The sequence below is a fragment of the Delphinapterus leucas genome, chromosome 1 (assembly GCF_059928025.1).
Source record: "Delphinapterus leucas isolate spDelLeu-1000000601 "Yukka" chromosome 1, BTC_Dleu_Yukka2, whole genome shotgun sequence".
NCBI lineage: Eukaryota > Metazoa > Chordata > Mammalia > Artiodactyla > Monodontidae > Delphinapterus > Delphinapterus leucas.
The window spans coordinates 177,375,045-177,398,848 of NC_143129.1; the positions used below are offsets into that span (position 1 = coordinate 177,375,045).

The 23,804-nt window shown below is 57.5% G+C and overlaps 1 protein-coding gene across 16 annotated transcripts in view; it reads right to left on the reverse strand.

Moving 5' to 3' along the window:
• The window catches only part of ARHGEF10L (Rho guanine nucleotide exchange factor 10 like), a 139,399-nt gene that overhangs the window by 24,168 nt on the left and 91,427 nt on the right, over window positions 1-23,804 (reverse strand). For 9 of the 16 annotated variants that reach the window (XR_016388797.1, XM_089900115.1, XM_089900118.1 and 6 more), the window contains 5 exons: window positions 22,480-22,601; window positions 16,349-16,435; window positions 14,472-14,698; window positions 12,679-12,833; window positions 5,676-5,824 (listed from right to left, as the gene is read on the reverse strand). Coding sequence is in view for 15 of the 16 variants with exons in the window: in XM_089900115.1 (XP_089756241.1) it covers window positions 5,676-5,824; window positions 12,679-12,833; window positions 14,472-14,698; window positions 16,349-16,435; window positions 22,480-22,601 (740 nt within the window). In the remaining variant the exon portion in view is untranslated. Of the gene's footprint in view, window positions 1-900; window positions 5,825-12,678; window positions 12,834-14,471; window positions 14,699-16,348; window positions 16,436-22,479; window positions 22,602-23,804 lie in introns of those variants that run through there. The other 7 variants (XM_089900134.1, XM_089900145.1, XM_089900141.1 and 4 more) reach the window with 5 other exon arrangements.

Consider the following 23,804-nt stretch of genomic DNA (forward strand, 5'->3'; position numbering starts at 1 on the left):
CAGCCCAGCCCCTTCTCCAGCACCCCTCCCTGTTGCTACTGCCCCCCGCCCCTAAGCCGGGGTGGCGGAGATCACAGCACACGCTGTGCTGGGGAGCAGCCTTGCCCCGGTGCCCTGGCCAGGCCGACTCGGCAGAGTGCACCCCACAAGCCGAAGGCCTCCTGTTGGCCTGTCGCTAATTCATTTTTTTTTAATTAAGATGCAACAGTCATCCCATAGCCGACTTCCCCTCCAGCGATCAGTTAAAATGAACTCCAGACAACTGGATTAGACTTTGAAGGTGGCGATCCAGATAATGAACATGGAGGATGCGGTGTTGACACAGGCCCTGGTGAGCTACATTATTATTGAACAGGCCTCGCTGCTGCCTCTGCTGGGATCAAGGAGCTGAATAAGCAGTTGGCGGGCAAGCATCAAGCCCAGAGACAGACCGCGGCACCGGCTCCGCAGGACGGGCTCAGCAAGGTCAGGGGCTGCCGGCAGAGGCCAAGTGGGCCTAATGGAGACGGCTGCTCAGAGACTCCTCCCGGGGAGCCGCCCACCCCCATCCCACACAGCACGGGGCTGGCTCTGCTCAGGCCTGGCCCTCAGTGCTCTCTCTGCTCAGGGCATCCTCCCCGCCTCCCCTCCCCCTTCAGCATCACAGCTGACTCACCTGCCCCGCCCAGCTCAGGGATCCTGACCTCTGAAAACCTCCCCTGTCCTGTCCCTCCTCCACGTGTCTGGAACCCCTCGCGCCTCCCCTGGGTTCCCACCAGGCCTGGGCCTGCCCCCACGCCGCACCCCACAGCTTTCCTCCCACTTGGCTGGCACTGACCGTCCTGGGTCTGCTCCTCATACTGGACTCCGAGCTCCTGAAGAGCTAAGAGCAGGTCTCACTTGTGCCCACCCCCCTCAACACCCTGCACAAAAGGCCTGCAAATCAGGACACCACCTTCCGTCTGTCCACCGCGACCATTTACTATCTACTTAGAGTAAATACCTGCTACGTGAGCTACGTGAGCCAGACAGACATGGGCAAATGAACAGGGTGCAATCCTTGGCCCAGAAGATGTGCTGGTGGAAAAGGCAGGCACTTAAACAATAACACAGCCCGAGAGTGATACAGGACAGGACAGAAGCTGCAGGGGGACAATGCAGCTCAAAGGAGACCGAGCCTCTGCCCACCCAGGCAGCCAACACGGCAGTTAAGATGCCTCAGTTCAGAACTCAGTCGGAGGCCTGAGTTCAGATCCCAACTCTGCCTCCTTCTGGCTGTGTGACTTTGGGCAAGTCACTTAACCTCTCTGGGACTCTTATTTCCTCATCTGTAAAGTGAAATAACACTAGTACCCATCTCACAGGGTGGTTTGAGGATTAAACGAGCTAATACATGTAGAGCACTTAACCTCATGCCTGGTCTGCACTACACACTCGATACATGATGGTTATTATTACTTCCTGGAGGGTGGGAGGAGCAAGGGAAAGGACCTTAGAGTTGACACGATCCCGGGATGAACACTCAATGTCTGTGCACTTGGGCCAGAGCCACGCGACCACACTTGGGCTGACAGGACACTCCTGGGCCCCTGGCGTGGAGCCTTAGGCAGCTCCGAGGCGCTCCAGTCCCCACAGAGGTTCTCAGCCCCGGGGGAGAGTCTAGCACATTGCTGCCACTAAGCAATGCCTCTCGTCTGAGCTGAGGCACGCTGCCGCTGCAGGACGTGTGCTGAGCCCTCGGCACCCCTTCAGGACCACAGCTGCCTGGACAGCAGCCCAGCCTACAGGCCGCTCCTCGGGTCGTCTGGCCACCAAGCCGAGCGTGGAGCTGCCGGCTGGTTCCGGCGATCATTAGCAGCAGCGAGACAGAGCAGTTCCCAGAGCCCCGGCACAGAGAAGGCTTCCTCTTTCCCAAGCAGCAGTGAAGTGAGGTTTTATTAAACATGCATGACAAGGGCTTCCCTGGTGGCGCAGTGGTTGAGAGTCCGCCTGCCGATGCAGGGGACGCGGGTTCATGCCCCGGTCTGGGAGGATCCTACATGCCGCGGAGCGGTTAGGCCCGTGAGCCATGGCCGCTGAGCCTGCGCGTCCGGAGCCTGTGCTCCGCGACGGGAGAGGCCACAGCAGTGAGAGGCCCGCGTACCTCAAAAAAAAAAAAAGATATGCATGGCGATCGTCTCGTTACTGTGCAAAGGATTGTGTGTACTGAAGGCGAGCCGCCGCATCGCGCCATGCACAAACTTTTCAATTTCCCTGGCTGCAGACAGGGGGCGGGGGGGGGGCGCGGGGGGGCGGGGGGGCGGGCCAGGCTCCCTCCCGCCCTTCTGCAGAGTCTCCTCCACCACCCCTTCCTCCATCCAAGCTGTTTCCACCCAGTGCCCTCCCGACGCCTTCCAGGTATGCACAGCAGGGCAAAGGTCATATTGATCCCCTTCTTAAGGACAGCTGGTCCAGAACTAATCTTAAATCATCGCAGCCTCACGCTGGAGCCTCGTGGCCGATTGGCCCAAGGGACAGTGGGGCTGGAGTTGAGCTGCAGGGCCTGGGTGGGACTGCATGGCAGCTGGTGAGGGTCGAAATCCAGCGAGGGCCTCGCCTGGGCCCCATCCTTCCCTTCGTCCGTCTGTCTCAAGCTCCTAGGACAGCTGTCAGCAGAAGGAAGCCTTCCAGCCAGCAAAGTGAGGGGACAGCAGACCTGCAATGCGGACACACACCCCACACCCACCAACACCACCGACTCTAAAGGAGCAGCTTGATTTTCCAAACAAACCACATATACGGCAATAAGGACTTAAGTCAGGCAAACAATTACCACAATAACCGATGCTCATCCAACACTTAGTATGTGCCAGGCACTGTGTGAAACAGCCCTTTATATAAACCCTCCCATTGAGTCCTCTTGTAACTCTACACAGTACTGCTGTCATCCCATTTTACAGATGAAGTGACTGAGGCCCAGGAAGGCCCAGTGCCTTGTCCAAGGGTGCACAGCCTGGCAGGGCAAGGATCTCCCCAATCTGAAGCAGGCTGCCGGCAAGTCAGTCGCCTCCAAGGGAGTGGGGTGCCCAGCAGACCCGAGGTGGGCATGGCCGGGACAGGGACAGGGCCTCTGTCTTTGATGATGCCTCCCAATTCCTCCCCCTCTGGAAAGTTTCGTAGCCCTGGGAGGGGCCGCCTGGGGGCCCAGCTTTCACCAGCTCCTCAGGCCCTGCTGCCCACACCGCCTGCCCCAACAACCAGTAGCCACTTTGCTCCCACGGGCCTGTGGTTTCAGGGTCCTACGGCCTCTGGATCCTTCCTTAGAAGATTCTTCCTTGAAAACAACTCTTAGCTCACATCCTGCCTCCCACTTTCCTCGGCTGCCTTCTGCCTCTCCTGTCCCATTTCCCCCGCTGGCAGCATTGAGAATGTCTGCTGGCCAACAGGGAGCTCACAAAGCCTGCTCCTTCCCACCTCTTCCGCACTCCGCTTTCGGCTTCTTCATGTTTCTGGGCTCACTTTTCCCATATGGGGAACAGAGGGCAGGCTGTGTCTCCCCCATCAGACTAGAGGCCCCCAGGGAAGAGCTGTGTCTCCCCTAACAGACAGGAGGCCCCCCAAGGGCAGGGCTGAATCTCCCCCATCAGAATGGAGGTCCCCAAAAGTAGGGCTGAGTCTCCCCCATCAGACTAGAGGCCCTCTAAGGGCAGGGCTGGCTCTCCCCCATCAGACTGGAGGCACCCCAAGGACAGGTTGGATCTCCCCAATCAGACTAGAGGTCCCCAAGGGCAGAGCTGTGTCTCCCCATCAGACTGGAGGCCCCCTAAGGGCAGGGTTGGGTCTCCCCCATCAGACTGGAGATCCCCAGGGACAGGGCTGGCTCTCCCCCATCAGACTGGAGGCCCTCCAAGGGCAGGGTTGGGTCTCCCCCATCAGACTGGAGGCCCTCCAAGGGCAGGGCTGGGCCCGCTTCCCTCTCACCGCTGCCCTAAGCTGGGCCCCAGTGCTCGGCTGCTGGCTGAGTCAGAGCCTGTGCAGGCTGCCAGCCGAGAAAGCTGGGAGGTCACTGGGCCTGGCGTGGTGACAATGCAGGGATGCTTGGGCAGGGGCTGCAGAGGGGCCTCATCCTTTTTCCTGACAAATGTCTTGAGACCCAGGTCAGTTGGGGACCTCAAAAGCCCTGGGGAGCCAGTCCCCACTACTCACCCTCCTCTCAGAAGGCCAAGAAGGTGACAGGCCCTTGAGGGAAGTGACAGGGCAGGGTCCGGGGCAGCAGGGAAGCCCCCAAACAAGAACCAGGGGCTGGGAAGGGAGTCTGTGGCCACAGCTGCTCAGGGCTCCCCGCCCCTACTCCAGCTCTGCCTGGGAGAAAGAGGACCAAGAAATCCAGAAACTGGAGTGGGGGAGGCAGCAGTGTCCTTCCTGCTGGCGTCTCCCCGGCCCCTCCCAGAGCCCACCCCCTCTGTCCAGGCCCAGCCCCGCCAGTGAGGTCAAAGGTCCTGGTCCTGTTCAAACAGCCCCTCAAGGGTGGCAGCCCAGGCGTCACCTTTAGCCCCCAGCCCTCTTCTCCTCAAAGGTTGATTATAGTTCAAAACCCAAATCCTCTGATTCTGCCCACGGCGCTGCCTCTCACCCCACCTCCCTTTCCAGCACCCACAAGAGCCACTAATCAAATATTTCCTGGCACTGGCCAAGCATTATCTCACTCAGCGGCGAAAGGACCGCAGGGAAAGGATGCTTGTTCCCCTTTCACAGATGGGAAAACTCGTGTTCACAGACGGGGTCCCCCAAGGCCCCCGCAGGTGAGTGGGGGAACTGGAAGGCAGAGCCAGGCGTGCACAGCTCCGAACGCTGCACTCATGCTTCAGCAAAGATGGGAAAGTTAGCGCCGAGACCCTGAGGTTCAATCCCGGGTCTCAGAGCTCACCCACAGCTCCCTGGGCCTCAGTTTCTCCATCTGCCAAACCAGGACAGTGTCATCCGGGACCCGGCCCCAATCCCCTGGGATCTTACAGTCGCCTGGCTGTTGAGTAGCTGATGTATGGCTGTACGAGAGAGGATAGAGCGGGCGAGAGAAGCCGTGGAGGCACGCGGGGGCCTGTCTGTTCTGACCCCAAGCCCACACCCACAGCTCCCCTCTGGGCCTGGTGGCCGCTCATTTCAAGTTGATAATCCAAACACATCAAATAACGGCAAACTTCACCAAAATACCATTCAGGGAGCCACGCGGGCATGGGAAGAAGCCCCTGGGCCAGGCTCTCATCCCAGGGCTGAGGATCCAGCAGTGCTTGTGATGGGCCAAGGCAGGACCTAGCAGGCTCCATGTCCACACTGTTTAAAGAGCCCAGCGCCCAGGATGGCTGCGTTCACCCTGGCTATCCCCTCAGCACAGCTGGGTCCTGGGTACCAGTGGGAGCACAGGGACCCCAGCTCCACCTCCACAGGGAGCAGCAGACACAACGGAGGAGCTGTATCACTGCCCAGTGGGCTGGGGAGCCTCCCCCTCACAGCAGCCCCGAGGGTGCGTGTCGGGGCAGGGGGTGGGGCCCCACAGGGATCCTGGCCCCCTCTTGCTGCCCAGCAAACTCTGATGATCCCTGAGACGCGGCTGGGAGCCGAGAGCGGTGCCAGGTAGAATGCAAGAAGGTCTGCGAGGGTGTGCCCGGAGATGACCCCCCCAGGGCCTGGGCCCACCAGCCACAAGGCAGGGCCGGTACCTGAGTTTGCAAGCTGGTGGCATCCAGGACAGTGACCCGGGGCCCACAGCTGGCCCACACGGTGTCCTCCAGGCTCAGCAGGGTGCGGACGGGCCCAGGTCCCACAGTCAGGCACACAGGCGGGCTCTCCAGGTCCCAGGGGATGCCTCCTGGAGGGAAAGCAAGGAGGCAGGTCAGCAGCAGGGGGTGGGGGATGGCAAACGGCTCAGAGGCCCGGGGCTGCTCAGCCCTCGGGAGCCACGGGCCACAGCGGCGGCCACGCCTGGCTCCGTGAGAGCTCTTGGCCCCTTTCTCTGCCCCTCACCCTCCCCAGTGGCATGGCAGCTGTTCCCATCTGCCTCTGTTTATGTTCCACCCGCTCTGGGGGCTGTACTCCCCACTTCTCCCTCCCTCCCTTCCTCTCTCCCTTTCCCTCTCTTCTGTGCATTCATTCCACACACACCTAGTAAGCACCTACTCCATGCCAGGGCCTGTAATGGGTGCTGTGAAGACAGAAATAAATCAGACACAGACCCTGCCCTCAAGAAAATCCCTGCTGGATGGAGAAAACAAAGGGTTAAACAGCAGTTACCATATGAAGTGCTAAGCCCAAGTGGCCAGGCGTGCACAGAGGGCCTTGAGAGCTGTTAAGATGGAAGGAACCAACTCTGCACAGGAGAATTCCAGGGAGGCTTCCCCGAAGAGGCAGCATCCACAGAGCCCTGCCAAGAAGGTGGCACATGGTGGGGAGTGTCCTGGCCCTCGTTCTGCTAGCAGCTAACTAAGGACCTTGAGTGCGCCTCTCTACTTCTCAAGGCCTCAGTTTTCCCACCTGTAAAATGGGGAGGGTGCTGCGAATAAGACTGTCTCTGAGGACATTTCTGACACCGTAACTTATTGAAAATGAGTCTTGCCTTCTCACACATCTTCTCGCCTACTCCAAGGCACTCTGTCACCTCTACCAAGATCTCTGATGACCTTCCTCCTCCAGAGATGCCACCACCCCAGGTACGGAAGGAGGAAGTCCTGAGAGGCCATCAGTCCCCAGCCCACCATCCCTGAAGACAGGCAGATGAAGGGATCTGGCCCAGCACTGAACGAGGCTCTCTCCCACCACCCTAAGGGATGCTCGGCTCACCCAAGAACATGCCAAGGATCTTCCCTGGCATGAGAGCGGTGCCCACGGAGACTGGTTTTTCTCTGAAGCTACACCCGATGCCATACAGAACCCCAGAGGCTGTCCTGTCTGCCAGGGTGCCAGATGGGACAGGAGGGTTGAGCAGGAAGTGGGGCACACCTCTGAGATAGCGTCAGCAGTGGGAGGCAGGACAGAGCCTGCCACTGGCTTGTCAGTGCCCAGCCACTCCCGTCCCCCCTCCACAGGGTCCCTGGAAGGGGTGCAAAGCAGCCCCGGCACAGGCCCTCCCTCTGAGCCAGCTGCTGGGTGGTGCGATGGAGCACAGCTGTCTGCAGAGCTGGAGGGCTGCGGCAGGAGGACCCATGGAAGACAGACCAGATTCCCCCACCAGCACGCTCCCCTCCCCTTCCTGTCAAGCGTGTTCTCCTCTCCCCTTCAGCCCTTCTTAAACTTGGCAGACTCCCAGCTCAGCTAAGAGTTGGAAAATACGCCCCCCAGCCCCCGCCCAACCAACACACATCCAGTTCTTTCCAGCCCATGAATAGGAGCATGTGGGAAGCTGCGGCCTCTCAACCTCTGCATTAACTTGGATGGGTGATGGTGATGTCACCTCTCTGAACCTTAGTTTCCCCATCTGTAAAGTGGGCATGATAACCGTGCCTACACCTCACCGGATGTTGGAGGGATCAAATTAAATGTGTAGAATGTTTAGCACAGGGTGGGCACCCAGTGAGGAGCGTTGACAGCTGTTGCCACATTCTGTTACACGTGGGCATGCCAGGCACTCTTTTCATGAATTATTTCATTACCTCCCACCAGCCTATGTGGAAGATTCTATTCTTATCCCTGTTTTACAACTGAGGAAACTGAGACCCAGAGTTTAGAGAACCAGTCCGAATCACACAGCTCGACGGGACCCGCTGCTCATTAGCTCTGCTTGTTGGCTGTCTTTTGACACAACACGAGAGCCCGCGGAAGGGCACTGATGCGACGGCAGACACCCAGGGAGCCCAGAGCTTGCACAGAGCCACCCAAGGAGGGTGGACCAAGCAGGGTTGGAACTCGGCTAACTCTGGTCCTGGCCTCCTTCCCCAGTCCCTGCTGCCCTCTCAGGTTCCAAGGGTTTCCAAAGATCTCTGGGGAGAGTGACCATGACGCAACCACGCCTCCACAAAGGACGCTGACCCCCATCGGGCCACCAGAGCCACAAAAATACGAGGCTTTGCGCGCCCTCCAGCGGCCAGAGGTGAGTATTGCTTGTGGCCAGAAGCTGGAGCTCCCGCCACTAAGGCTAAGGTGGGGGCTGAGACCCCTGCCAGGAAGGAAGCAGCTGGGATACTGGAACCACACCCCCAAAACGGAAATGCGAGCTCTGCTCCGTGGGCAGTGATGACCAGCAGAGCCCGTGCACCCTCTACTCTGTACCTTCCTGGAATAGTACAGCTGCCTGGGGTAGGGGGTAGCACCTGCTACCCTTGAGGGTCACAAGTGCACTGACCACTCCTCTGCCTGCTGGGCATCTCTCCTGAAACCAGGAGAGAAGGATTAACTGATAAAATAATACCGATATCATTATATCAAAAAGGACACAGGACAGGAGTCCCTGATCCGAAGGCCCATGGCGGGACCCTAAACAAGAGGTTTCCCCTTGCTGGGACTCAGTTTTCCAATCTGCACCCCAAGGGGACAGACCTCTGACCTCTAAGGTTCTTCCCAGCCTCCACAGGCCACAAGTCTAAGACTTTAAACATAATCATTGTGAGCTCTGGGCAGGGCTAGAGCCCTACCCACCCCAAGCCTGCTGGGGGATCCATCCCTCCACCTGCTCCCTGCCCACCAGTGGCTCTAGGTACACATGCTCCAGAACACACATGCACACCTACAAATTCACACCCGCCCCCTGCAAGACAGCCCATTCGTGAGGGCTGGGCCCGGCATCAGCTCTCACGCCAGATGAACGGAGATGAAGCCCCTGTCTCAGCAAAAGCAACTTCAAGAGGCAGGAGTCCCTCCTCCCCCAGGCTGCAGGGGAGAAAGCCCAGCAGGTGTCCTTGGGGGTCCAGATGGAGCCGGAGCCAGAAGTTAGGATACAGAGTGCAAGTCGTTGAGATCGAGGGGGACCCAAAAGGCAGCCAGTACCCCGGAATTAATAACAACAGTAACAGTGATGATGGTGGAAAGGTAACAGGCATGAGTCTCTGTGCCCAGGCTCCGTTCTGGGCACTTGTGTGACTGACCGCACCTGGCCTTCACAACCACCCGCCGCAGTGGGGCTGAATTCATCCCCATTTTACAGGTGGGGAAACTGAGGCTCCAAGAGAAGCAGCAGCAACAGGCCCAATCTCTCACAGCAGGGACCCAATCCCGACAGCCTGACCACGTCCCAGACCATCATTCACCCATTCCATCGTCTGGTCCCTCCGGGGGGTGACCCTGGCCCACGTCCCCAGCATCTAACCAGGGACATTCCCACACCCCAACCCAGGCCCGGTCACGCTCCTGCCTCTGCTCGGAGCCGGGGGTGGTGGCGGACAGAGGGGGTCCAGGCAGCCCCGCCCAAACACAGGATGGGCAGGGGCAGGGGTCGCCTGGCTCATGTCCCGGCGCAGTACCAGCCACCTCGTGGGCACTGAACGTGTATTTGCTGAGTGAGTGAATGAACGAATGAGGGAATGAATGCTGATAAGAGGAGGCTCCTGGGGGCAGCAGACTGACTGCCACGGCCACACTGCCATGGAGTCGGATTCTCCATCTGTCACCTGGAGCTTGGACTCCAAGGCCCCCCCAGCTCTGACAGCCCAGGACTCCAAGTGGCCTGGTGACCTTAGAATCTTCACAGTTACCTCACAGCTGCTGGTTCCACAGGACCTCCAGGACTCAGCAGGTCCCCAGGTTGGTTTCTACCTGTTTCACCCAGTATTTCTGGTCCTGCCCTTCTCCAATGAGCCAAAGCTGGGCCAGGGATGCCAGCTTTATCTGGTCTTGGTCTTAGCCAGACCCAGGCAAGACGGCAAACCTGTCACATGGACACTGACAGATATCTCACCAGTATCTGCTCCACGCCCAGAATAAGGGTCTGGATTATTCAAAATCCCCATGGGGCACCAGAGGTGGGTTCTGCGGGCCCAAGGCCAGAGGCTGGCCCGGGAGCAGCTCCCAGCTCCAGCTTCGGGGCTGGGACGGAGTGGGGGTATCTGAGGGGTATCCGAGGCCCCACGGCTGGGTCATGGGCCAGGCTGGTGATTCCAGACCCAGCCACATGCAGCCCAGATGAAAGGCGTGTGGTCCTGAGAGCCCCCCTTCCTGCCCTGGCCACCTCTGGAGGACACCATAGGAAGGGGAGGCGCCAGGCCAAGGTCTCTCCCAGAGGCCTCCCTGGCCAAAGCCAAACCAAAAGCCAGAGGGTGGGCTCCCATGGACAGAGTGACCCAGACTCCCCTACCCGGCTGGCTGTGGCAGCCTCCCAGACAGCCTGCCTACGTCCACTCCATCCACCAGCCACAGTGCTCGGCCACTCCCAACACTTCCCTCCACTTCCCATCGACCGAGACAAACCCCAGGCCCACAGGGTCCAGTCCATCTACTCCCAGACCCTGCCTGGTGCTGCTTCCCACTCCGGCTACTGTCCAGCAAGACAGCCTCCCCACCAGACCAAACGCTCTCCTGCTTCCAGGTCTCTGCACATGCACTTCCCTCGGTGAGAACACTGTTCCCCCAACCCTCCACTGGCCTGGCCGCTTCTCCTTCTTCAGGTCTCACCTTCAGGATCTCACTCCTTAGAAAGGCCTTCACCAACCAGCCCACCCCACGCACAGGAGGTCAGGCTCTCACCCGACACCCTCTTCCTCCCCTTAGGACCCTCAGCACGATGAGTAATTGTAAGCTTCCTGCCTGTTCATTTGACTCATCTATACATTAAACTTGTCTCCCTCTATAAACTGTGAGGGTGGGCTCACATCTGGTTTGCTGGCCACCATATCCATGGTGCACAGTAGGTGCTCAGTAAATACTTGGGGGACAAATGTTTGCAAGGTGGGACAGCTAGTGGAGCATCTCAACCTCCTCCTCTAGGCAAGAGAGCACCCAGCCAGCCCTGGAGGGAGGATACTTAGGTTCAGGTCTCGGCTCACCTGTGGGACTCTAGGCAGTCCCTTCCCACCCAGAATATGAGGGTGTGGCATCTGATGGTCCCCAATGGCTCTTTTGGTTCTGACGAACCACCAGGCTCCAATCCCAGGCTGAAAGCCAATGCTTAGACCCCATCCCCCTATGGGTTGAATTGTGTCCCCCAAAATTCAGTCATTGAAGTCTTAACCCCTAGTGCCTCAGAACGTGACCTTGGTTGGCAACAGGGTTGTTGCAGTTGTAATTGGTTAAGACGAGGTCATATTGGAGGAGGGTGGGCCCCTAATCCAATATGACTGGGGTTCTTATTCCAAAGGGCTATTTGGACACAGGCTCACCCAAAGAGAATACCACATGAAGATGGGGGATATGGTGCCACAAGCCAAGGAACTACCCAAAGCTGGGAGAGAGGTCTGGAACAGATCCTTCCCCAGCGCATTCCGAGGGAGCACGGCCCTGCTGACACCTTGATCTTGAACTTCCAGCCTCCAGAATGTGAAACAATACATTACACTGTATAAACCACTCAGTTTGTGGTACATTGTCATGGCAGCCCCAGCAAAACGATACACCCCCTCGCCTCCTCCCAACCCGGACGCCCAAACTAATGAGTCAGGAACCAAGACGGAAAGGGCTGGAGGCAGCCAACTGGCGGCTGAGAAGCCAGCGCGGGCAGGGCAGGGCTCCCAGCCTCCCGTGGGAGCCAGAGGGTAAAAGTCCCCTGAGAACCCCTGATCTAGATCTCCGAAAATCTGAGCCCATATTGACATTCACACGCACAGTCTGTCTGATGGTGAGAGGGATTTTTTCCCCCTCCCTCTACCCCCTTTAATTAAAAACTATAAACGCCTTATTGAAAGCTAATTTAAAATACCAACACAGTGCCAAGTGGCAAAAAAAAAAAAAAAAAAAAAAGCTCAGTACAAATATCCGGTTATAATCCTGCAACAGGCTGTGATGACGCAGCAATTAGAGGCGCGTGGGAGGGGGAGGGAGGCTGAGGCTTCGGCACATCAGCTATCTCTGGAGGTGCTGGGGGCAGCTCTCTGCTCTGCCCAGCCCTTGCCATTGGACTGGGAGCTGAACGAGTCACAAGGGGACAGGGGACCACAGCACTCGTGTCCCTCCCCGAGTCTCAGGATCAGCATCCGTAAAGGGGAGGCAGTTCTCAAGGGTCGTGGCGAGAATTAAGATAACGCGCCTGCATAAGCATTTCACCGCATCCCGGCACACGGCAGCTCCAACGCTCTCAGCCTTGCTCTCCAGACGTTATTATCTGTGCCGTCGATGACTTAATAAAATAATGGAGATTGAAATGCCTCACCCCACTGGGCACTCGCTGTGCCAGGTCCTATGCTTTGCCTTCACTGAATCTTTTACCCCACAGGTACCCATGAGCTGTGGGTGTTACCATGATTCCCATTTTACAGATGAGGAGACTGAGGCACAGAGGAGAAGCTGCTCGCCCATGGACACATCTGTCATCAGGGCAGAGCGTGGACATGAAGCCACATCTATCTGAGCCCAGAGACCCTGCTCTCATCCAGCAGAGTTTCCCGCCAATGGGCTGAGCTGCCTGTATGGTAGTGAGCACCCCGTTCCTGTGGGGATCAGGGATCTCCAATCTCCCCAGCACTTCGATTCCCCGATTTTTTTCTGAGCTGCCTCCCTGGCCTGCCTCCCATAGACGCTCTGGTACAGGATGTGGCTCTCAGTCAGGGCTCAGGGCTGCCCCCATCGCCCCCAGCCCCCCATCCTTACCGCTGGTCCCGGGGTACGCGGCAAGGGTCCCATCCTGCAGGCCAGCAAACAGGTGGAAGGGGCTGTGTCGCAAGCACAGCACGGGCTGCAGGCCTGGGCTCCTGCAGGTCGCCAGGCACTGGGTGCCCGTATCCACGCTGCTGTAAACCAGGATGCTGTGGGGAGAGGTCGAGTGACTCACTTAGCCCCCCACGTGCCCACTCCCCACGTGCCCTCCTGGTGAGAGGCTCCGAGCCGCCCCAGCCAAGCTCAGCGAGCCTCCCTGCTGCGTGAACAGGCCGATGCTCGGACTTTTCCATGGGTGGCCTTTAGAGGATGGTGCCCGTGGAAAACAGGGGGCTCTGGGTGCAGCACAATAGAGGGGCTAAGAGAACAGTTTTCAGGGTCACACAGACCCGAGGGTGAATCCAGACGTGGCCCATCCAGCTGACTGACCTGGACCGCTGAGCCTCAGTCCTCTCCAAAAAACGGGGCCGTGATGCCTACCTCACAGCCATAAAAAGGAATGAAGAACCGAGGTGCTATGTGGGTGAACCTTGAAAATGTTATGGGGAGCGAGAGAAGCCAGGCACAAAAGGCCACACACATTGTGTGACTCCGTTTGCCTGAAATGTGCAGAAGAGACAAACACAGAGCAATGAGAAGTGGACTAGTGGTTCCCAGGGATTGGGGCAGGGAATGGGGGCTGATGCAGGGTTTCTTTTGGGGGTGGCGAGAATGTTCTAGAACTATGTAGTGGTGATTGTTGCCCATCATGAATGTACTGGAAGCCACTGAATTATACGATTTAAAATGGTTAAAGTGGTGAATTTTATGTTGTTTGAATTTGATCTCATTAAAAGCAAAGAGTGTTCACCAGACCCCTGGGTTCTGTGGACCCAGACCAGGACATCCCAGAGCCTCTAGTGCCTCCAAGTTGGTTCTATGTATGTTAGCTTTTAGCTCCTCCCCCAGCTGCTTGTGTGGGAAACACTTCATAGTGGGGCTACTGTGAGGCTCACAGCCCCTGGCCCAGGGAGTAGCACACAGTAGGTGCTCAGGAAACATCCTCTCTCCCCGCTTCCCCCGACTCTAGGACAGGCGTGAAAAGCTTGGAGCTGTGAGGAGGACGCGGGGGTGTAGCCCATCTCAGGGTCTTGTCCATCACCATCTTCACCTTCCATTTAAGTGGGATGAATATTCACCCTCCATCCACACGGCTGGACCCTCCAGCAGGCTAAACTCTGGCGGGAGTGCCCCTTGCTGCCAGGAAGTATTGCTGACTCACCAGCTCCGGGAGGGTCTTACTGGGGGAGCCCCCTCTGCCAGCAGGTCTCATAACCCGGGAACACCCAGGACGCCTACCCGCCCTACAAAGCTAACTGAGGCCATAGCTGGGTGGATGCTGTCAATTACAGAGAAGGGACCTAAAGGCTTCACATGTCCCATGTCCTAGTGGACTCTCACCGCGGCCCTGCATGGAAGGATGCTAACACCCACTTCACAGACAGGAAACTGAGGCTCAGAGCGCTTAAATGGCATGAGGAAATAGCAGATCCAAACCCAGCTCTGGCTGACACTGAAGTCAGCGTTGCCCTCGGTACCACACTACCCGGAAGGGAGCCAGCTTGCACGAAGCAGCCACTGAAGGGTCCTGGTTAAAGTGCGAGCAGCTCCTGGTTCCCCCTTTCTGCTCTCAGCCAGGGGTGGAGAATGTTGGTGGGTGACAAGCCAAAGCTACACGGATAGCCTCCGATGCACCTGCCCGGCCCTGCCCCAGGCTGTTCCCAGCCCCTCCTCCCTAGGCCTCTAACCTGCCATCCTGGAGCCCGAGGCAGACGGTGGGGTGCACTCCAGCCGAGGCGTCAGCAGCCGAGCACTTCTTGTCTCCGTCTCTGCTCTCCTCCTCCTCCGGCTCCGGAATGTACTCCATGCAGAGCACAGGGGCCACCAGCGGGAAGGACTTGACCGTGCGGGGCGTGGGCCGGTTCAGGGAGAAGATCTCGATCTGGCCCCCTGCACCTTCCTGCCCGCCCCCGACCTGGGGCAGAGACCCAGAGAGGCCATCAGGTGAGAACCATGAGAGTAAAGGCAGAGCTCAGCCCCTGCCTCCCAGGGACCCGTCCCGAACTTCTACTTGCCACTGGGGTTAGGTATCAAGAGAAACGTCCCCCCTCCTGCCCACACATATCCTGCTGTCATTGAAGGTCGCTCGGTCCCAGCTGCCATGGCAACAAGTCAGATTCAGGGCCCAAAGGAAATCAGGTAAAGAACTAAGGTGGACTAGATACCCGGTCAGCTTTCTATTTCCTCATCTCCAGGGTAAATTTCAACCAACAAATAGTGAGCATACACTCTGCGCTTTAAAATGTCCTTCTCTGTCCTGTTCACTGTTCTACCTCTGTGTCTAGCACATGGCAGGCACTCATTATATACTTGCTGAGTGGACGGATGGACGGATGGGTGGATGGAAGGATAATGGATGGATGGATGGATGGATGGATGGAAGGATAATGGATGGATGGATGGATGGATGGATGGATGGAAGGATAATGGATGGATGGATGGATAGATGGATGGAAGGATAATGGATGGATGGATGGAAGGATAATGGATGGATGGATGGATGGATGAAAGGATAATGGATGGATGGATGGATAGATGGATGGAAGGATAATGGATGGATGGATGGATGGATGGAAGGATAATGGATGGATGGATGGATGGATGGATGGATGGAAGGATAATGGATGGATGGATGGATGGATGGATGGATGGATGGAAGGATAATGGATGGATGGATGAAAGGATAATGGATGGATGGATGGAAGGATGGATGGATGGAAGGATAATGGATGGATGGATGGATAGATGGATGGAAGGATAATGGATAGATGGATGGATGGATGGAAGGATAATGGATGGATGGATGGATGGATGGATGGATGGAAGGATAATGGATGGATGGATGGATGGACGAAAGGATAATGGATGGATGGATGGATGGATGGATGGATGGATGGATGGAAGGATAATGGATGGATGGGTGGATGGATGGATGCATCATGTGCTAGATGCTGAGGAAACAGTGAAGGACAAATCACCCTCAGAAGGGACATTTGGGCTGAACTCTGAGTTCAGAGTTTCCCTGCTTAAGTACCTGGAGACAGGAATAAGCAAGAGGAAGTAGAGGATGACCAGAGGGGTGGTGAGGCTGGAACCTCAGGGAATCTATGGGAGGCCACCATCTGCACACCAGGAGCATGGGGGGTGGGGAACACCTATTTGAATCGAGGGAGGCTCTGCCAGGAACCCCAGGGGCAGAAAGGTGGGCTGGGATCTCCATGAGAGATGGGCGGCCCTGCCCCCTGACTCCTGGAGTGAAGACCCTGCCATCCACATACTCCACACAGCTTCCCGTTCATTTCCATCATGGCACCAAGGCCACTTCGAAGCTCAGAAATAAGTGAGCTTATTTGTCCCTTGGTTTTCTATTGTCCCTGGTGAGGTCACACCTGCCAACTCTGAGCACAGAGCCTGGCACAGAAGTTCCCAGGAAGACCTTGCTGGATGAAGGTGCAGAAAATGGGGGCCACAGGCAGGCAGCTTTCTCCAGCACCCACCCCGGGTGCCACCCTCCCTGCTCATGCCCTGAGGCCAGAATCCCTGGCTGGGCCTGGGGGTTACTCACCCAGAGGTAGCCCTGTGGAAGGGAGGTGCTGACAGCCGAGAAGCCCAGCAGGGGACAGCTGACAGGGCTGTGGATCAGGGCCCCAAGCTGCAGAGACAGACGGCACACACAGGGTTAAGTGTCGAGGTGACTGAGATGCTGACATTTGACAGCAAGACCTTGGTCTGAACCACCCGAGGGGCTGTTAAACCTGCAGATTCCTGGGTCCCCTTCAGGCCCCGAGTGAAGCCCCTGAGAGTGGAGCCAGAAAGGGGGCAGGTTCCTCTCCAGGCAGCTCCTATGCACTCGCACTTGACCATCGCTCTCCTAGAACCTTCTGGCCAAAAGGAGGCTGAATGAAACTCTGGGCCAGCAGAGGGATTTTCAAACCAGGCAACTTCCAGATAAGATATGTTGAAAACCACTAATGCCCACCCCCCATATTTTACAAACAGGGAAAATGAGGTCCACGGAAGACACGCAATTGCCCGAGGCCACGGGGACGGTAAGTGCATCCCCCAGGGAAGCACAATGGAGGGGGATCCTCAGGTCAACAGAGCCCCTCTGCAGACGACCCCTCCAGGACCAGAGGGCTGGGTCCGCAGTCTGGGGGCTCCGTCTGTAATGGGTTGTCACTGAGAACCACCAGCCGCTTGTTCCTTGTGCATCTGCTGTCCCAAACCCCATGCCTCTGGTGGCTCTCTGGGGCCTGTTTCCTGAGCTAGACCTGCCCGTCTCTCTCTCCCTGTCCACAACATTGGCCAGGACAGCAATGTGAGGAGATGGCCTGGCCCTTTCATGGGCCTTGCTGGAAACTCCAGCCAGACTGAAGGAGAAGGAGGCTGAGTGGGGAGAGCTCCAAGGTGCCCCCAGGAGAAATGCAGCACCGCTGGACCTTTTGACAGGCAGGTGCTGCCCTCTGCTGGTCCTGAGGGCCCGGCCAATCCCAGCCCTGCTAGAATATTCTAATCAAGTCTCTAATGGCCATGGGTGAGGGGACCCAAAGAGGTCACCGCATCCAGCCCCCTCATTTAGGAGTTGGCAAACTTGAAGTTTGGTGGGTGGGGGGATGTGACTGGTTCAAGGTCACACAGCAAGTTAATGGCAAAGTCGGGGCTGGAATTCACTTCCGAATCCCAGCCCAGTGCTCTTTCTGGTTGAACTCTACCCAGAGGCCAGACTGCCAGGCTGGAGACCTTGGCACTCTGGGGTACAACTTATGCCAGGCCTCCTGGGCACCCTCAGCCCCCTGTTCCCCATCACTTTGCTTCTTGGGGGGCCACATCCAGCTGGGTGCCTGGCCCTTTCTGCCACGCAGCTGCTCCTGTCCTCTCAGACGGGGAGGGGGCAACCGCAGCCCTGGCTCAGACGTTTCCATGGCAACTCCAGCAGGCCGGATGTCAGCCCGGTCAACAGAGCCTGGGTCCAAGACGATGGCAAAAACTCAAACGGCTCCTTGGAGGGGCAAGGCCCTGGACCCAGAAGTCCTGTCCATGCCAGGAAGCCGACTCCCCAAAATCAAGGTGCCCCATGAAGAGTGGAGGAGAGCACAGGCTGTAGAAAGGAGGCCAGCTTTGGACGCGGCCAGCGGGCTCCAGTCCCAGCTCGGCTGCTACCAGCTGGGTGACCGCACAAACCCGTTCTTCATGGTCATGGGGACCTTGACACCCTGTCAGGATGGCCTTGGGGACTAGGGATGGTGGACATGAAGCCCAGCAGCGGCCACTGCTTACGAGGACTTCCTGTGGGATGCGTGGGCACTCGCTAAGCAGTAACACTCCGTCAGCAGAACAACACTATGGGGGAGGGGCTATTCCACATGAGCCACCGTGACACACAGTTAGGAGCCAGGGACCCACGAACAGCAATTCTGGCGGATGGAGGGTGACAGCCGGGACAGAGCCCACTTAGCTAGTGTACTGAGGCCTAGGCAAGCCTGCCGACAAGACCCTCTGCAGCTCTGGGATGCAGCCCCCAGGCCCCCAAGATGCTTGCATGTTAAAGCTCCCCAGAGTGGGCACCCACCCCCTCCCCAAGGCCCTGTCCCCAGCCAGGCCTCTAACTGGACCTCAGCCCAAGGGAGAAGGGGTTTGCACTGAGCCCTCCCCTTCCCACCCCCCTTGCCCGCCAGGGAGAGGCTTACACCTCGGATGGAGCCCAGGTTCAAGAAGAACCTCCCAACACCTGACAGTCAGGCTATCGCAAACCCCCCAAAACAGACACCAGTGACTTTTCCTTCCTGGTGACCAAGATGTCCTCAAATATTTGCTTCCAATTCTTGAACTCCGAAGGTAGGGCACACAGCAGACAGTAAGCATTTGACAAGAATCGTATCATTTAACCCTCACTACGACCCAATCGGGGAGGCACCACGGCCACCCCAGTTTATGCACTGAAGACACAGCTGGGACGTGCAGAGCTGGGATTCAGACCCAGGGCAGGTGGCTCCCATGGGGGCTCTTTCCCTCCCCCAAGCAATTCCCTGATGAGTCTGAAGGCCATGGTGCAGCCCAGCATGGGGACCGGCCATCCTCAGCACGGAGAGGAGAGATGCCCTTTCCTTCAACCCCAGCATCCCTGCTCCCTTGAGGGAAAGAACCCAGCACACACCCCCATCTGGCTGGCAGTACAAGAGGTCTGAGCTCATCTACGCTGGGAGGGGGTTGGAATAACAAGACTTTCTGGGAGAACAGCCTCGGCTGCAGCTCTCGTCGGGCCAGCCGCGGAGCCCGAGTCCTGGACCCCCAGGACTGGGCCTGGGGAGAGGCGTAGGCAGGGACCCACACGCTCACATGTGTTCGCGGTAATTGGACAAGGCCCTGGAGCTCAAGGCCCTAACCCACCTGCTGCCGGCACGGAGCCGATGGGCACATGTGTTTGGTCCGGGGTGGGAGGCAGGTGCAAGCAGAGGGCACGGTGTCTTGGGGCCCAGCAAACGGGGACATGCAGGCTCTGATAAGTCCCTCGGGAGCTCCACGGGCCCATCACTCGCGGGGATTCCCTCACAGCTCCCTTGGATCACTCGGGGGCGGGGCGGAGGGTGGTGTTCCTCGGGAGAGGTCAGGCAGCGGGCTGGGAGGGGGTTGAGGATGCTTCCAGCCTACACGGCCCCAGCCCCATGAGCTTCACATGAGGAGATTCTGAGGCCCAATTACCCCCAGGGAGAGGAGGTAGATGGCTGCCCGCTCAAATGGGCGTTTCTTGCAGGGAGGCCCCAGAGGCAGCCGCCTGTCTGTGACCCCACCACCCCGTGTGGCCTGTCAGGGCATGGGCCCGCGTCCTGTATTCCCCAGAGGCCCAAGGCCCCGGGAGGAGATGGGACAATCCACTCCCCACCCCAGAAGTCCTTCTCCACGGGATGCGCTAGGGCCAGGAGAGCCGCAGGCAGGGGCGACCTGAACCATCCCCACCCCGAGGCCCACAGGCAACCCCCAGGAGGTAAGAGCCTTCCGTTATCAATAAATAAGGACTGAAGTCCTACAAAGGCTGGGACTGTTTGGTGGGGCGATCGCGCTGGGGCACATGCCAGCCAAGCCCCAGGGAGCGGCGGGAAGGAACAGGATCGGGCAGGGGTCAAGAAAACCCTCCTTGCCCAGCGGGCAAGTTATCACTCCTGAATCCCTTCTCTCAGCTGCAAGGAGTAGCAGCCCCTCCTCTGAGGGCAGCTGCGGGGATCAGAGTTCATCGCTGGGAAATGCCCAGAACAGAGTCTGGCACAGATGCCTCTGGGAAGGGCCTGACCCCAAGTTGTCAAGACTAAAGGACTTTAAGTCATATCGCTGTTGCTGTCATTGTTGTTGTTGTTATTACGGCCACTGTCCACTGAGCACCCGCTACCAGTCAAGCTCAGTGCTGGGAACCTGACCCAGCCTCTCTCACTGAATCCCTAAATCAGGCTGTGGAACAGGAAACAGCAGCTCACGCCGCTGACACCAGCTTTCGGGAGCGCAAGCCAAATACTCAGCTCATCCGTCCTCTCCCTCACCCTCAGCCCCCGTCTAATCTCTCACCAGTTCAGCCATTCCTACCCCAGAGCGCTGCCCCAATGTTTGCCCACCAGGGCCGGGACCAGGGTGAGGAGAGCGGGGCACTCATCCCAGGGGCACATCTTCAGCGGGGCCCAAACACTCAGAGATATATTTTAACACAATCAAGAAAATATTTTAACACGATTTGTTTACAATAAAAATGCAAAAAAAAATCCATAGTGAATAATTACTAAGAGTTTAAATAAAGACAGGACATGACCCTGCCTCACCCTAATGCTGGCTCTTTATTTACCAAAAAAAGCCGGCAAACCAAGGCCACGGTTTGCTGGTCTGATTTTTTTTTAAGTATTGTGTGAAAATATCACTTATTTCGACCATGAGTGCCTCACTCGTCTCGCGCTAGTCCTCCCCGGCCTCCAGCCTGGCCTCCTCCCCGGCCTCCACCTGCACCAAGTCCCACCCCATCTCAGCAGGACCCCAGCGCCAAGCTCTGCTCCGGGCTCTTGGTCTCCAGCCCTGCTCCCTCCGTGTCCACGGTTCACTCCCACACAAAAGCCAGAAGGATCAGATGATCCTTCCAAAATATAGACCAGATCGTGCCAGTCCCCTGCTTGGAGCCATGCTTGGCTTTTCGTTGCCAAGAATGAAATCCAAACCTGACCCAGCCTGCGAGTCCGGTGCGGCCCAGCTCACCCACCATTGGGCCTCCCCTCCCAGCTCACTGAGCTACAGCCATGCCAGCTGCCCCAACTGCTCCTTTCATGGGCTTCTGTGTCAGTCTGTCTTGTCTTGTCAATATTTGAAATATTCTACCCCTGGGGCCTCAAGGGGTTGGATCCTCCTCGCCATTCGGGGCTCACTTTATTTTTTTATTTTTTTGCAGTACGCGGGCCTCTCACCGTTGTGGCCTCTCCCGTTGCAGAGCACAGGCTCCAGACGCGCAGGCTCAGCGGCCATGGCTCACGGGCCCAGCCGTTCCGCGGCATGTGGGATCCTCCCGGACCGGGGCACGAACCCGTGTCCCCTGCATCGGCAGGCGGACTCTCAACCACCGCGCCACCAGGGAAGCCCCGGGGCTCACTTTAAATGCCACCTCCTCTGAGAGGCCCTCTCTGACCCCCTAGCTACGTGGCTCCATCTCTGTATCTATTATATTGGATTTATTTTCTTTATGACACACAGCACTCTTTTCTATTTGCTTTTGTTTGCCGGGGCGGGGGGGTATTACCTGTCTCTCCTCTAGATTGAAAGTTACATGTAGGCAGGAACCTTGTATGTTTTGGTCACCACCGTATTCCCAGTGTCTGGCACAGAGCCTGGCACACAGTAGGTCCTCAAAAATTATATGCAGAACGGATGAATGAATGAATTGGCATCTCAAGGGTATTTTAGCTGTTTAGAGCCCCTATCTACAGCCCAGTTTGTCTCTTGGGGATTCATCTGGGCCTAGATCCCCTCCCTGGAGCTCAGATGACCTCATCTCCTTGGGAGGCGGATGGGCAGTAACTACTCCAGGTGGAGGGGTGAGCTCAGCCGGGACATCGGGGACAGATGACACTGGAAGTGAACATCCTTGTGGTTACAACCTGGGGCGCTGGAGTCAGCAAGGTTCCAATTTCTACAACTCACTCATCCTTACCGGCGGTGTTGTTTTTTTTAGAAAAATCACGTCACCTGTCTGAGCCTTAGCTTCCTTACCTGTGAAACAGATCTAGAAACATCTATTCATGGGGTTCTTATAAATATTAAAACAAGACAGTGCCAGCAAAGCACCAAGAGGCATGATGGCTGTGGAGCCAAAGCTGGCTGCCCCACGGCAGCATCATAAAGGGTGAAACCCACAAAGTCTGGCACGGCCAGGTGGGCCTATTACCGTCTATCTTCTGAGCTGGAGTCACGCCATCAACTGATGAGATCATTGCTATGTGTCAGCTCAAAATGATGGAATTTTCTGTTCAATGACCCACAGAGGGCATCTGCCCCCTTTTTTGGGGGGGAAAGCTGACTCTGAGAACAACAAAAAGGCTCGATCAACTCCGTCAGCAAGAAGTCTAGAAGCTGAAGCTGGAAGCCAGGCCTCCCCTGCCGTGGGCGCCACCTGGAAACCCTGGTTGTCCCAGGAGCCACCTTCGTGGTGGGCTCAGCAAGATGCGCGCCACTCACCTGCAGGCTGAGGCCCCGGGGAGAGAAGGCAGGGATGCAGCAGGCCAGGATTGGGCACCAGAACGGGGCTTTGCTCTTCTTGTCCTCGTCCGGACACAGCCAGCCCGGCTGGTTCTCCTCCCCTGCGGCAAGAGGAAGGAGGTGGGAGGAGCTGGTCAGAGAGCGAGGACCAAGTGGACTTCCTGAAAGCCCAGGAAGCCACCGCGGGCCCCAGAGGCCTGGCCCGCATGCCCCACGGACCCAGCCAGCCGCTCCCCCAGCCCCACGCCTGCCCGGTGAGGTGAAATCCAGCCTCACTCCACGGTCACAGCCATGGGTCCCAGGCTGGGAGTCGGGAAACCTAAGGCTTCAGTCCCAGCTTGCCCACCTTCTCACTGAGCAACCTTGTGCAAATCTGCCCGACGCTCTGAGCCTCGATTTCTTCACCTATGAAATCGGGACGATGAAAATGCCTTCATCCTGCAGTTGCTGCGAGGATCCAGTGAAATAGCACATGTGACAGGGTTTCAAAAGGCATTAAGACACGGGGCACAGTCCAGGCCCCTGCTACCTTGACCTTACCTTCTAGAGGCGGGAGGCGGCCAAAAACAAGTAGGCGGACAAGAGGATTTTGGATTGTGACAGCGCAGCCATGACACTTTTATACCTGTGATGACGATGGTCAAGAGGAAGACTCTCTCTCCTGCTCCCTTTAAGACCTACCCTGAAACCTAGGAGGTCACCTGCCTCCAGGTCCCCCAGTCGAGCTGGCATCGAAGCCCCTGGCAGCCTGTTAGAAGTGCACATGCTGGGCTTTCCTGGTGGCGCAGTGGTTAAGAATCCGCCTGCCAATGCAGGGGACACGGGTTGGAGCCCTGATCCGAGAAGACCCCACATGCCGTGGAGCTACTAAGCCCGTGCACCACAACTACTGAGCCTGCGCTCCAGAGCCCATGAGCCACTGAACTACTGAAACCCGCACGCCTAGAGCCCATGTTCCGCAGCAAGCGAAGCCACCGCAACGAGAAGCCCGTGCACCGCAACGAAGAGGAGCCCCCACTCGCCGCAACTAGAGAAAGCCTGCGCACAGCAACAGACCCAATGCAGCCAAAAATAAATAAATTTATAAATTAAAAAAAAAAAAAAGGAAGTGCACATGCTGCTCAGGCCCAAGCCAAGCCTGGACCCTGGACCCTCACCTGGAGACTGCTGCGCTCAAGAGCATCTGCTCAACCACATTCTCTGTGGAGTCTCCTTCACATGGGTCTAGGCTCCCTCACACGCCACCACCTCCAAGAAGTCCTCCCTGACCACCCTGGCTACAATGGCCCCCTTCTCTCAGAAAC